At 48.8% G+C, this 15,044-nt stretch overlaps 1 protein-coding gene across 1 annotated transcript; it reads left to right on the forward strand.

The window, feature by feature from the left end:
* The first annotated feature begins 369 nt into the window (after positions 1-369).
* On the forward strand, positions 370-15,044 carry LOC128730009 (protein stum). The gene is made up of 9 exons (XM_053823108.1): positions 370-920; positions 3,066-3,530; positions 4,280-7,174; positions 13,474-13,867; positions 13,937-14,181; positions 14,252-14,366; positions 14,439-14,537; positions 14,614-14,836; positions 14,902-15,044. The coding sequence occupies exons 1-9, from the start codon at positions 370-372 to the stop codon at positions 15,042-15,044; spliced, it is 5,130 nt and encodes a 1,709-aa protein (XP_053679083.1).

The raw sequence follows: 15,044 nt of genomic DNA on the forward strand, positions 1-15,044 counted from the left end.
TTATTTTTATGCACCTATTTTTTAAAATTTCAAGTGGTCTATAATCGAACTAAAATTATATGTTAAATTTTTATAAATCATTCATTAACTTGAGAAGAATTTAAAACTGTTGTTTATTATGCTCTCAGTTGTTTATTTGAAATTCTATATTTGTTTAAAATACCCCTACTAGTTGCTTGAGCTCCTGCTGGTAATTATTAGCTCCCTTTGCCAGTGGTATATAATCATAATTATAATATCGTTATGCCACCCGTGGCCATTTCACCTCCTTGCTAACAGCACTTAATCCTTCCTCTCAACTTAGTCGTTGCAGACGAGACCGGACGCCTTGCCCGACGATCCTGCGCCCGACCAAAGCGACCTGCCAGCATGTACGGCCAGAATGACGAGCGAAGCAGCACGGCACGGATGTCGACAGCTTCCTCGGTGCAACAGCGTTACCACGGACCCGGCCGAACTTCTAGCGGGCTCGGGGTGGGTCGCGGATTCCTCGGCAGCTACGGTTCGTCCTCGACGCAATCGTCCTCGCTGGAAAATCAGCACAGTGCCAGCACGAGTGGGACGGGCACGACGAGCCTGTTTGGTGATCCGGTGCTACCATCGACGCGACACGCTGACCTGCTCGGGGGTGAGGATCTCTACCAGAACCTAAAGAGCAACATCGAGCAGTACCATGCGAAGCTGTATAACGAGCAGGAACGCCAGCGGCAGGCTGAACGGGATGCGTTGTTCGATCAGTACGCCAATTCTGGCACCCACAGAGGATACCGGTCGGTGTCGGCGGCTGATCCTGCGGTGATGGTTGGTCCTCGAAAGCCTTCGGTTGGAAACAATGTGACGACGTATGGAGAGGGTGTCCGCAACAGGACCTTTGGACGGACTCAATCAGCCAGCCATGGCGTCGATATAAGCAACAGCAGGTGAGTTATGGGAAGAAAGAAAAAAGATGTATGATATTTATTTTTCATAATTAAACTACAAATTGGTAGGAGGTCCTTTAGCGATGTTGTTGAAATGCCCTATTTTTGTTCAATAAATAGAACCGTAAAGCGAAGAGAGGGTTAACAAAACCTCCTCATGTTAAAAAAAACTACACCATACGAGTCAAGAGAAGTAGATCTGCGATGTAGATAAAGGAGCAGCATAAATATAAGTTCCCTTAAATAAATCAACCGTCGTCGGGGTGAAACAAAAAAAAAGGGTTGTTAAACAAAAATAGGGCAAATCAGGAAAACAATTATATCGTTACGTCATTAAATAAACGACCCCACCGGTTTCGGTTACGGTGGCATGACGGTACGCGATCACAAGCCATACCACAAGGGTTGCTGCCGGTCATAATGAATAAATACCGCACGTCTAACACGGTCTCCGACTGACTCGGAATGGTGGATTTTCCGTTGAGGAATTTCCCGCCCCTTCCGTCCGAATCTTGCTGCCCTCTTGGTACCAGGTTGGGCGAAAAATGTCATCACATTGATGACGTGAGGCGAGTTCCAGGGTGGATTATTTTTTATACCCTTCCAACCTACCTCGTTGCCCCAAAAGCAAGTGTCCGATTTTAGAATACCCAGAAAAGCCTGAAGCGGCAGAGTCATGATCTCATTGTGGTAATATTTCGCTAAACTATTTTTAATGGCCTACCACCGGGTGCTTTCCTTACTCCTGTCTCGTGAGTTCCGTGGTTCGATCGGAAGGAAAGTGGTTTTATCCTATTACGTAGCTCAAGGACGAGTGGGTATTTGTTTTACACACGTGGTCACATTTCCCTACTGGGACGTGCATTCCAGACTGGCAACCTGTGCATGTACCGGTATATTGTTTTTTTTTATACAAGTAGCATTCCTTCTTGCACTGTACTTCGCCGTTTGGTGATTTTAGACAAGGTAGTTTGACATTTTTCAAATGCCACCGGTTTGGCGAGCGAAGCTCATAGTTGCATGAGTTTATATTGTGTAGTTTGCTAAATTTATAGAAAAAAATGTAAAGGATTGTTTTATATTCAACAACTTACTTTTCTTATTGTGTTGTGTATTTGAAAGATAACCTTTGGCTACAAAGTAGCTATACTGAATGTTGAGCTTGCGTAAAAGTATTATAGTTCATTTTCTCCTTTTCTACAATAGGGTAGGAAACAAAAGGAAAATAAAGCAACCCCCTCCCATAAAATCACCCCAAAAATACTTTTACTGTCCGCAAATATGCAGCTCAACAAATGGAAGAGCACAAAGCAACACCGCAGACACGAGAAATACCTAACCCCACGCAGGGTGCCCAGCCATGACGTCCGTTTTGACGGTCAGACCCGGCCGGAAAGGCCTTGCGCCGGTGTCCAATTCGGTGCCGTTTTTATCGCCTTGCGCTACCCTTCATTATCTCCCCGTGAACTTATCCTCCGATTCGGGCGCTGCAAGGAACCAGGTGTGGTCAAGGAGAAATGGTGGCAAAGATCCGCGTCCATGGGTCTTGCCACAGGGTGAGAGCCACAAAAAGTGGCTCGAATTGACCACGAGCAGGTGTTATGTGCGTTGGTCTTCATACTCGCTATGTACAGCGGTGAACCGGTTCACTCAACCGGTTCGCACGACCGATGCCACTCAGCTCTTGGGCATAATTGTTCTTTGTTCTTGGTCCAACCTCAACAGTGGGTCGTCGGCGAGTAGCTTGAGGATTTGTTTTGGTTGTGATTCTATGTAAACGCTAACGCTACCAACACACGCGAACTGCTGTGACATACTTCGACAGGCGAGCTTTTGTGGCTAACGGTTGAAGCTTTTGGGGTCACTATGTATTCAAGCTCGTGCTGGTGCTAAAACCAGTTGATTTAGCTTGGATAGTTAGCTTATCGTGCATTATGAAAGTAGCAAATTTTATGACTAATATTTGTTTGTTACCTTTGGGTTGGAATTTTCCTTTTATAAATTAGGGTTTTAAGAAATTTTTGGAAGAATTAATAATACAATCAATCTGAAATCGAAGTTTTACATAAAATGGTATTAAAGTGTAACAATATTTCTCCGTATTACACCAGATAAATATATTCAAATAATTTTTTGAATCACTAGATCGAACATCTTCGACATGGATCTGCTGAAGCAGAACGATTGGATTGATTTTTCTGAGCACGAGTACCAGCACAGCCTTATCCCCACCAATAGCCGCGCGGCCGCTGACGTGCAACAGTTCACCGGCGGTAACATAACGCGCCGGATCGAGAACGGAGTCTTCCAGAATTCCCGGGCTGCAGCAGCAGCTCGAGCCACGCGGCGCAACTCGATCACGGATGCAAGTGCGTACGGAATGCGTGGTGAGATCGAGAATCGAATCGGTGAAGTGCCTACCGGGACGGCCACGTTCACCGTGTTGGGTCATGGGCCACCAGGACCGTTGGGCTACGATGAAGGAGGAGTTCGCGACCTGTCGACGTCGAGTGACGCCAACAGCGATTTGGAGCGTATGCTACGATACGGTCGGACGGATCCATCGACTGCCATTATCAGGGATAAGATCAATACGGGATCTAACTTTAGGTAAGCAATTAATGAGAAAAATGTGAAAAAAATAATAAGAAGCCGATGGAGACCGCCACACATTTTACTTGAAAAAGACTGGGCGTCTCCATCTTCTGATTATTTGTTATGATACTTATTTCTTTAAACGAAAAAAAAAAATGATTTAAATCATTTTTACGGTTTATTTAAATATACAAAACTTGTTTTATTATTCGCTTTAGGAATCAATAATGACCATATGCCTTTTTTAAGTTTTTAAGTTTAAGTTTGTATGAAGTACCAGGCGCCTCCATTAAAAAACGTGGGTTTTCTTGGAATTGAAATTTATTTAAATTATTTTTTCATTTCATTCGTTATTCATTCATTTAGACATGAGTAGCTTTGTTTAATATTCATTTTATGAATAAATGAAGATCATGTATCATTTAATTTGAAATTTGAACACATACGTTTGTATGAAGTACCAGGCGCCTCCATTACAAAACGTGGGAGTTCTTGATTGGAATTGCTTTAATTTTTTCTTTCCATTGCCATAAACTCCCAATTATTTAAACATGAGAAACTTTGTTTGATTACCATTTTGCGAATAAATGATGATCATGTAATATTTAATTGAATTGATACATACATTTGTACCGGGCGTCTCTATTATGAAAACGGGCGTTTTTAGAAGTTTTTTATCTTCAATTTTTGGTTTGTTTTTATGCATGCGTTATTCGACTGATTGTAAAATGAACATACTAATAAGATCTATCTTCTGCTTTTAGAGTACCGGATGCGCGACAGCACAAAAATACGGCATTCACGATCATCAACGAAACACAACCAAAATCCGGTTCGTTCGATCTAACTGGCAACCTCAGGTACTCACCATACCGCGAAAAACATCGGGCTGCCTCCTCGCGTATCCTTTCGGCGAGTTCTGCCACGGCTCATGGAGCAGCAGCTGCTGGCTTTTACGGCTACGATTACGACGAAAGCACCACCCCGGGTAGTGCGCCCCACGGTGGGTCACGGAGGCGATTCAGCAGCTCAGAGCTTTCACTGAGCACCGTCGGAGGTCGTACGAAGCGCCCGGTCAAGTCGAAAACCTCACTCTCGATTACGACCAACCCGGGCCGGAGGCAACGCGGCGTACTCGAGGTGATCGTTCGCAACAAATCGTCCGTGCCAAGTGCCAAAGTGACAATCACGCAGCCGTCTGAGGATGGCCGCTCGCTCACGCCGACCCCGAGTGAGTCAGGCCTGTCCGGGACGGGAACGGAGAGTGACGCACGGATCATCATTCCTGAGCATCAGCTGAGAAACCTGAAGCTGTTTGGCTACAAGCCATTCTCGGGCCGGCCTACATTATCTCCCGTCCCTGACAAGGGCTCAATGGAGAGTTCTCAGGCGGATCTGAAACAGGAGGGTGGCGGTGCAGCGAAAAAGAGCGAGAAAGGAGGACTCCGGGCTCCCGTTTTTAACATCCGCGGGCTGCTGTCACCCCGGCGGGATAAGAGCAAGGACGCGCCAGAGAGCGCACCCGACAGTAAAGAACCATCGGTGGAGCGACAACCCACGGCACCCAAGGGTGGGGAGCCACCAGCGGGGAAGGCACCAGAAGCGCAGGGTTCACCACCGAAAAAGCGCCGTTTCAATCTCGCCCGCGCCATCATCGAGAGTGCCAGGAAGGGTACGATCCCCGAACCGGAGCCAGAAAAGCCCTCGAAACCAACGGCCACCAAGTCGATCGAGGAACCGACCGTAGGAGAGGGCGAGCGGCGCAAGATGGCGCTCAAAATAAAGCTGGGCATTGTACGGTCGGGCGTTCGTAAGGACTCGGAGGGAAACGGTGTGAAAGAGAAGCGTGGAGCGAAGAAAGGCAAGACGATGAAAGCGGCGGCAACGGCTGCGAAGACGACAAGTGCGAAGAGCAAAAAGAAGGCCACCCCAACGAAAAAAGGAGCACGCGGTTATAACGACGATGATGACGATGACTACTACGATCCTTACGCGCCGGATGATCGGTCGAAAAGGACGAAAAAATCCACTGGAGGTGGTGGCATGCTAAAGAGTGCCCTCAACTATGCGGCTAGCTTTCGCTCGAAAAGTGACCGTGTTGGAACGGCCGGTCCAGGTGGACGACGGAAACCGACCGCGGCTGAGCTTCCGAAAGGTGCAAAACCATCAGGTGGTGGAATGCAACGGGGTGGAGGCCGGGAAATGGAAAAACTCACCCCCACCTCACGCAGGCGGGACAAAAGCGCGAAAGCGGATGGACGGGCGGGAGCCCGAGTGAAGAGTGGAAAACGCCCTCAGGACACGGGTGGCAGGGCTAAGTCGGCGGCGGGTGCACGAGGAAGACAACTAAGACGGAGCAGCTCCGCTATGGGACTCGATCCTGCCCAGCTGAGACGAGCCAACAAGCTGTACGAGAAGAACCAAAAAGGTTCCTCGGGGACGGGAGGTCCTGGTGGTGCGGGGATGGCAGGACGTGGAGGTGGCAAGAGCAGCAGTTCTATCATCCAATCCAAGGCGAATCGTCAGTCGGCAAATGAGATGGGTGGTGGTCCAGGTGGAGGAGGACTTGGAAAGAGCGACAGCCGGGGGGAGATCCGCTCAGGCAAGAGCAAGATGGCGTCAAGCGATGGTGGAGGGTCGGACCCAAGGGAGCGGATAGAGAAGCGGGATTCAGAGCGATCGCTTAAAAAAAGTGACAGCAACAAATCGCTCGCGAATATGGGTGGAAAACCGAAGAAGAGCGACTCGAAAAGCTCGTTGTTGAACAAACGAACGGACTCACGCTCGAGCCTTCACCAGACGGCGGGTGGTGCAGGGGATTCCTCCAGTGCAGCCGGAGGAGACGCGTCCGGAGCCGAGCTCGGTGGCAAGAGTCCCCTTAGCAGCGGTGGTGATGGTGGAGCCGTTGAAGGAGGCGTGAAATCAGCCCGACCAACGCCCAAACTTCAGAGCAAGGGCTCGCTGTTGAGTCTGATCAGTCTGAAGGGCAGCAAGCGCAACTTGGGCGGTGGAGGTGATGCAGGGCAACGACCTGATACGGCTACGTCGATGGCAGGAGCAGCGGGTGTTGATGGAGCGATGGCATCCACAACTCGGTTACATTCGGCGTCGATGAGAAACGCCGCAGGAGCAACCGGTGCAGGGATGGAAGGAACCGGTGAGGATATCGGTGGGTCGCGGGGAAGCGGTCTAAACGAGAAACCAACGAGCACGAAAACGATGCGTCGGTTGCTGAGCAAAGGCTCGTTGTTGTCGATCAAGAGCATTGCGCACGCCCGCTCCTTCACCAACATTCGTCCACCGACGTCGGATGGGGGTGAGGGTGGTGCGATGCCGGCGACGATGACGAAGGTGACGGAGGGTTCGCAGGAGCATGACGACACGACCGACACGGAGACGAGCCATGGTGGAGCGGGAGGTGGAACCGATGGACAAGGATCGATGGGTGTGGCAACGCACGAGCTGACGGTGGCTGGAGATGGCGAAGGGGAGAAGGTATCGAACGAGTACAACGGGGAGCACCGCATGAAGTCACCGATGGCGGAGCATAGGCAGCAGGGAGGTAGCCGGAGCCCGGGACCGGACAACGTTTCAAGTGCCAACACGGAATCGATGCGGGATCGAACAATGGGGCAGGAGGGTGGCGGTGGCAGCAACAGGTAAGTGAAGCGAGGGAAGTGGGAGGGATCAATCCTCCGAAGGATTTTTGTAGCAGATAAAGAGAAAAAAATATATTTGTATTCATTTCTTATATTAAGGAAAAAATTAGGTTCGTCGCTTAACCGCACGTTGAAGTCTTTCGTTCATTTTTGTGGGCGATAGCCTACTGAGACGCGATTTTGCGCGGTAACGCACTAAACGAATAGAAGGCCTTGTTTTGCGTGAAAGAGAGCGAGGTTTTTCCGTCTATATCGTGCTGTTTCACTCCAGCCTGGTCGTTTGGTGACATATTTTACCTTTTTTTATGTTGCAGGCGTGTGATTCGTTACGCTTTTGTTCGGGGTTATTATTCATTGGAATGTTTCCAGGACTATACCATGGTAGAAGTGAGCTTGTTAATGAAGTTTTTTGCTTAGCTTTCATGAACATTAGTAAGAGGATAATTAAACTAATGGTATATTTTGAATTAATTTTAATATATCCATATGAAATTAAGAACAGTTTTTAATAGTATTCAACGATTTTTTTTATTCGTTTCCCTACCATTGAATAATCACAAAAAATAAAGTTTTATTTGAAACGTTCTTTCCCTCCCTTTTTCTGTAAAAATGGTAGTCAGTAAGCAAAAAATGGCACCCGACATCTGACAGGCCAATGGTTTCTCCGGCAACAGTGCCAATTAGAAAGCACCTCAGTTGCCACTGCCCAGGCTCATTTGTATTCATAATGTACCGCAATTATCTAGCCGAACGGGCTCGTCACGAAACGGAACGCACCAACCTGCCTTCTAATCGGACGCCGCCTCTCGAAGCGTGCCTTGTGGCTGACATGACGTGATAAGAATTAGCTTCACTTTCGTTGTTACTGCATGTGCGTGTGTGAGTGTGTTTGAAAGCGGGACGAAGGTACGCTCGTTTAAAAGCGAATTATATGTCCACGATCCTGAGACAGCCCCCCTTGGGTGAATTATGCTGCCACTCGACCGGAAGTGTGCTCATGCACACCCTTCGAGGCTTTCCCTCGTTCGAACGGTGCTTACGGAGCGAAAATTGGATGGGGTGGAGCGATGTTCCTGACGAGCCTGTGCGGTAGTTAGCGAATTTGCATATTTCCGTCGCCCGCTCATTATTGGGGCGGTTGGGAGGCGTTTCTTATCGCTGACGGTTGGGCTGAATGTGCACGCGACCGAGTTTAAAGCGTGAGAGCTTGTAGTGAGGTCAGATTTGTGGTTGTGTTGGTTGCATTGGGTGATGCGCTAAATTGTACAATTACCTGAGGCACATAGCGGGTTCTGATTCTCAATTAATTTGATTGAAATTAATTCCCCTTTAGTGGCAATCGGAACGGCATTTCAATACAATAAATAGCTGTCTTTGCTGTCTTGTACAGATAAGTAATAATGAAGACGTCCATTTTCGAAAGATAATGAATCCAATCCAATCACGACACGCACATCGCGTTGCAATTAAATTGTTGCACCCTTGTGAAGACGTTCCTTTGTGCCAACACCTAGAAGTCTCTGTTGGCCAGCCAATGTGTCTCTTCCGTCGTCCCTTTGCCGACCTTCTTCCTGTTGCGCCGTCATGAACATGTTGGTCCTTAAACAGAAGGCCGTTCCGGTAGTACAAAAAGGCCTGGAACCGCTAGCGTGACAGCGAAGTTTGTTGCAGTTATTTTATTCCGTGTTTCCTTTTCTCTCTTGCTCCTTTCCCTCGGGGGTCCTTTCGTCGTGGAAAATTATTCCGGCGCGATTTTGCATTTGCATTTTGTTTTGCACTTTTTAAACGGCCCTACGTGGAAAGGGAAATTGGTTCGGAGAATGCAGATTTCCTCGCCATTGCAGAGCTGTCCAGTGTGGCTGGGGCGTCCTGTTTTCTCCTTCGTTCTGCCGATTGTGGCGTGTAAACGGTGTATGGTGTATGGGAGAGAGGGGTGTAAGTTTTTTGTTTATATTTATTACACTTCTCGAGTGGTGGAAAGTGGCGCCTGGCGATGCCGGCGGGGGTTTATCCTTGTGTTTGGCACGTGTGTTTGGCGCACAAGTGCAAGGAAACCGAGGCAATGAAAGCACCCCGTTTGCGTTTCTTAAAATTGTGGAATTTCGTTTGCAGAAGAAAACAACAGCAAGATATTTCACACATATAGAAACTAAAAATGTTAGAAAAATTGTTTATTTCATATCGTTTGTTACAATATGTAAAATATGCATTGATTTTTGATAAACTATCAAAAAAAGAAATTAGAAAATCAAGTAAATGAATAGAAAACAAATTTTGATTCCAGCTTGATAGGTTTGAAAAAAAAAACGAGCAAAACGATAAATTACTTTAGGCGCATTAGATGCAGCAGAAGAACAAATGAGCTCCATTTGTGGTCGTATTTTTTCCTCTCTCATTTACTCGAATGTAACCTTACCATCAATCAGTGAACCGGCGTGTGGTGATCTCAATTTTTGGCAAACCGGAAGCCGCACCACTGATGATGATTAACGACCACCCGAAACGCTCCGCCACGCTTTTCTTTGCCGTGTGGCAAAGCAAGAAAAAGCTCCATCAAAGTCAAAGTCACGCGAGGGCTCCGAGGGTCCTCGAAGGGACTTCCCGGAGCGGCAGGAATCGTCCTTCCGATGCCGGGGGCACTGCGGGGTCTGACCGCCGTTAGAGACGGAAACCGAACGAGGGGATGAAAAGTGTAACCGAGCGCGAGACCTTGCCCGCTGGTCAACGATCGATCCTTTCGGTTTCTTTTTGCCGCGTGTCCGAATGACCGCCTGTCGGACCATGGTGATGGAGGGTGGAAAGGAGAATGGGCGAAAGGCACGAAAAGTGTCACAAATCGATTTCTTGTCCCGCTTGTGCGAGTCCTTGTCGGTGGTCCGTCAGAGGGACAGTGGGAAAAAGTGTCTTAAAGAAGGTGGAAAAATCAAAATTATTAGAATCATTGATCAAAGGTCAAAGGTTCAAATAGCTTTAAAACAATGCATAAACTCGAAAGCAATATTAGTTGCTATTTTTGATTCCTTATTTTGTATGAGTTGAAAAGTATAATTAGGAAATAAATTAAAGGGCTTGCTGTTAAACGACATCATAAATTAACATACTGTTTAACATCGAAAAAAGTATACTAAAGACTTTATTCGTCATTTGTTGACCACTTCGCGCTTCTCTTGTGCAAGAAAATGTATGTCCTGGCAGGAAGAAAAGAGGCTGAAATTTATTCCATTTTCCCCTACCATATAGTCTCGTCGGGGAGGGAGGCAATCCAAAACACACAAAAAAAAGCAGGTCAAAAGTAAGGGCTGGCAAAAATTACAACCATTGGCAGGAGTAAAAAAAACAGAGTAAATGTAAGAAGGCGAGGAAAAAAAAGGAACGTGAAATTGAATTTCAAACAGCGTTCCTCGTCGCTTCCTGGCCACTTCTCCCCCGATCCCAAGCCCAGCCAGTGCACTGATTAGGATTCTGCAACGGAATTCGAATCCGAAAGGAAAGTGACCGACGCGAACGTGCAACCGAACGTTGGGCCCCGCACGGTGTGACGAACCGGTTCGGCTGTCCTTGCTGGCCTGCCGCGGGTCCTTGTTTACCGTGGTAGACTTATACCGGTTCGTTCAGTTGGTCTGACAGGGTCGCGTCGTGTCCTGTGAATGCGGCTCAGTTTAGGACCGGTTTTGGGGGTTGAATTGAAAATCCCAAATTACAACCGCGAGTGGGCATTCTTTATCGCGAGGACCGCTTATATCCATGCGTTTATCGATGAAAGGACGAGTGTGTTTTTCTTTGGTGTGTGCTTTTTAGTTCTTTTAAACCGCGATGGTGGACGCGTGCAATTGGTGTGCTAGTGTGCAGTGAGCCACGGATTGCGTTATAAACACACGTATATACGTGCCGACGGGACACACATTCCGCGATAAGTCCTGCGGGCTGCTACCGTTGCTCTACTTACGCTGACCGGTCGTGATACGCCCTCTCCCTCCTCCAAGACGACGACCCTTTGCGGGCGTGATTTTACTATTTCTTTTATAATTATTCGAACCCAGTGTTTGTGGCCGAAGTTGCGTGTGCTGGTGGTGTGCTGGCCTCATTTTTATTTTTCACCACCACGACAGCTGCACCGGGGAGCTGCTTAGTGAGATCGTTCCGGGGCGATATCCTGCCGCCGTGGTGGACTGATTCGCAAAGGCGGTCCGTTCTCATCGCTCCTCCGGACGCGTTGGGAGGGTGAATGAAAAAAGGAAAATAAAAACGCCCTAAAGCAGTGCCCCTATCGGCAAGGAGCAACAGCGAACGCGAAAAGCCCGCCGACAGGATCCCTAAGAAACGAGCGGGATGATGGCGGACGGTGGCCGGTCGGTCAGCAGAGGGTCCTCCGTGTACAGCGTTTCGCTGCACGACAGCCAGAGTGAATTAATTCGTACGTGGCACAGGTTAGCAAAACGGGCACCTTTTTCTTTACGGGGTTGTGGGAAAAGGACCCCTCCTCCGAGAGGGTGGTCCATCTGTGGGTCTGGGGTAGGCGGTCCTGAAAGCGAAACGGATGCGGATTAATAGTGGGCCGGTTGGGGATTTCAGTAGCGCACGAGCTTACCAACAAGTCGCACCCCAAAAATTGGTGGGGAAAAATTTTGCGTTTCCTGACGAGAGTTAACGCCGAATCCGTGTCTAAAAAAAGCCGAATCAATTCCACGCAACGGCGAAGTGTGATTCGGAGGTCCTGACCCCCTATAATCTGGCGTGCTATTTTTAGCAAAGGTACTGGGGGTCCTAAAACCGAAATTGCGTCGCTCAGAATCGACGTTCGATTAGGCGGAGTGGAGTGATTCAATTGAGGTGAGCTTATACAACGCCCCGATACTACGTAGAATTGGGCAGAATCCTTCCCCGGTGTTTGGAAGAGAAAGCTCCACATTAACTGGATACCGTGGGTGCGTGTGAGGTGGATAAAACCGTTCCCCGTTCGTAGAGCCGTACAAGGATAACGGCTAAAGTTCAGTGCTTATCGGGCGGACACGTTAAAACAAACATTCCGCGTTGGTTCATGAATCCGGTACAGCTTGAGTGAGCACGCCGATTACAGAAGAAACGAGCATGTTTGGTTATGATTTAGGGGTCTTAGGAAATGTTTGTGGTGCGTTGTAGCTTTCTTGTTAAAACTGGTGTTCGGGAATGGAATATTTAATTTGGAACATGAACTCAACAAAGCACTAATGCTATTAATGTTTGTATGGAACAAGATCCTATAAACCTAGTGCCAAGTGTGTAGGCTACGCTAGTGAAGTATGTGGGGGCTAACAATACGAATTTTCACGTTGTTTGGTTCTTCAACAACTTCTGTTGGATTTTAGAATGAAATTAAATGACTTTTTTAATTTAAGCCTTCACACCGCTAGCTAATGGCCGGCTGTGTTGGTGTTGTGTTGCGTGATTTTAATGCCATGGAATTAATGTTGCCCAGTCATACACTGACGCGTTTCATTTTAATCACTGCGCATTTTTTCAAATATGATTGACGGCATTTTTTCCACCTTTAGCATGAAATAGTTTAAATTCTTCTTGGCAAAAACGCATGTTAAAGCATTAAAGGGTTCGAAAAATAAGGACTTGCTTTGAAGGATTAAAAGCTACAGATTAATTATGTAAACAAGTTGTAGACTCCATCGGCTGCCCTTTTCCCCAAGGAAGCTCTCCTTGGAGTGCAAGGAAAACCCATCCTTTTTAGCCCCCACGGCCAGGCAGAGACGAAGGTCCGTGACGGCAAATAAATAAACTCTTACCTCGCGAAAGGTCGCCGGTGTCCTTGAGCATGCCGGACGTCTCCGTCACAAAGCGGACCTCCACATGCACTGCAAAACGCGACAAAAATCGCAACCCCGAATGCCTTCCCGTGGCACGTGAAGCACGTGGCCAGGTCGATGTGTGATTGGGAATGTCCTGTACCGTGCCACCCAGTACCAGTCTACTCGCAACCGTTCGTCCGTTCGATCACGCACGTGTGCATGTGCGGCGAGCCAGGAAGTCAACCGCCAGGGGACACACTTTGCATAAACGCCTCTGTGGGTGGTGAAGTCCACCGAGAGGGGGTGGCAATAAATTTTAATTGTTTTCATTTTGACCACCCTAGCCGGTAGCACCCGGAACGGGAAGCAATAAACGTCTCAACACTTACAGCTGGCGGATCGGTTCTAGATCGTTTGCTGACTATTTCCGCCGGTTCATACCGTGCGCGTTTTCCTGCGTCCTTCCGGTTGGGTTGGCGTTCCTAACCGTCTGTTGTATCGCGTTCCATCTCTCCCCTATAGCGACGAGTTCGACGAGGACGAGCAGCTCAAGTGTTCGAAATGCTGCTGCGCCTGTTGTGCGCCCTGCTGGACACGGACCTGCCTGCCGTTTAGACGATGCTTCCGGGGCTGCAGCAGCTGTTGCGGTGGTCGGGGCCGGCTCGGGAAGCGTAAGGTGGACGGTCAGCTGACGAAGGACACCCCACCCGGCACGGAGGAACCGTCCCGTCAGGGTTGCTGGTCCCGGTTGTTCGGTTGTTGTCGACGGTGCCGTAACTCGAAAACGGCCCCGGAATCAACGGCGATCGCTCAGCGTGCACCGGGTCCGGCTGAGGCGAAACCAAAGTCCTCATCCTGCTGGCAATCGCTCAGCTGTTGTGCCAGCTGTCGGCGGAATAAATCCCGGGAGCTAGTGGTAGGGAAACGACGCACGAAAGAGTCCTTGTTCCCTTGTTAACGATCTGTTTGCTTACCGTTTCAATAGCCACGATCCTCGATCGATAGTGATCCACCGGCGGAGGATCAGCAGTCCGGATGTCGATCGTGCTGGAGTAAGCTGTTCAGCTGCTGCCGCCGGCCTAAGCCTGCCGAAGGGAAAACCACCCGTTTCGGGCGCCACAAAATGGAGGAACCGGTCGAGATGGAGACGGTAAAGTGTTGCTTCTGCTTCAAGCGGCAACGCCCGAAGGTGAAGGCGAAACCGAAGAAAAAGGTCCCTGTTAAGTCGACGTAAGTATACAAACAAATACTCCCGAGCCTGCCATCGTCTAACGGCGAACGACTGATGGTTCTTTGACAGCTTCAACTGCCTGAGCTGCTGCATGATGTGCTGTAAAAAGAAGGGCGATAACCAGAGCCGAAGGACGAGCAACCTGAGCAAGAAGCAGAGTATCGCTCCGACGATTCCACCCGAGGTGAGTGATGGCCTCATTTCAGCACGTTAGGGTCAAGCGGAGTATATGACACATTCAAAATGCTTTCCACAGGACTTGCGGCCAAAAATCGACATGTCGCTAGTTGAGCACTCCTCTTTGATGCGTGGTGCAATTCCGGTGTTGCCGATCTGTCTAGCCTACTTCTGCTTGGTAAGTTCAATGCTGTTTTGTGTGGTACAATGTCCTTCAAGATCTAATTATGGCGTATCCTTTCGCGTTTTCACAGTTCCTCAACGTGGTTGTGCCAGGCTCGGGTACGGTGTTGTCTGGCGGTTTGTGTTTGTGCATCGGTAAGCCCCGCTTTTCGCAGCACGACTCAATCAAGGGCCGCATCGGCTCGTTCATCATCAACTGCATCGTTGGGGTGTCACAGTGCTTCACGATCATCTTCTGCGTCGTGGGCTGGGGTTGGGCCATCTGGTGGGGCACCATCATGTTGCGGCTTGCAAGTGAGTCCTTGTGGTTCTTGAGTGGATTCAGGTTGTGTTTCATTGCCTTCTTTATGCCACAACAGAGCAACATCGCAAGATCCTGGAGATGGAGGCTGCACAGGAAGAGGGCGAAGAACAGACGACTCTCTCCAACCGGACCGGAGCTTCCAACCCGCCGGTGGCGCTCGTTTCCAAGACACACCGTGATGTCGAAACTGGCCGGTAG

Source organism: Anopheles nili, chromosome 2 (genome assembly GCF_943737925.1).
Source record: "Anopheles nili chromosome 2, idAnoNiliSN_F5_01, whole genome shotgun sequence".
NCBI classification, from domain to species: Eukaryota; Metazoa; Arthropoda; class Insecta; order Diptera; family Culicidae; genus Anopheles; species Anopheles nili.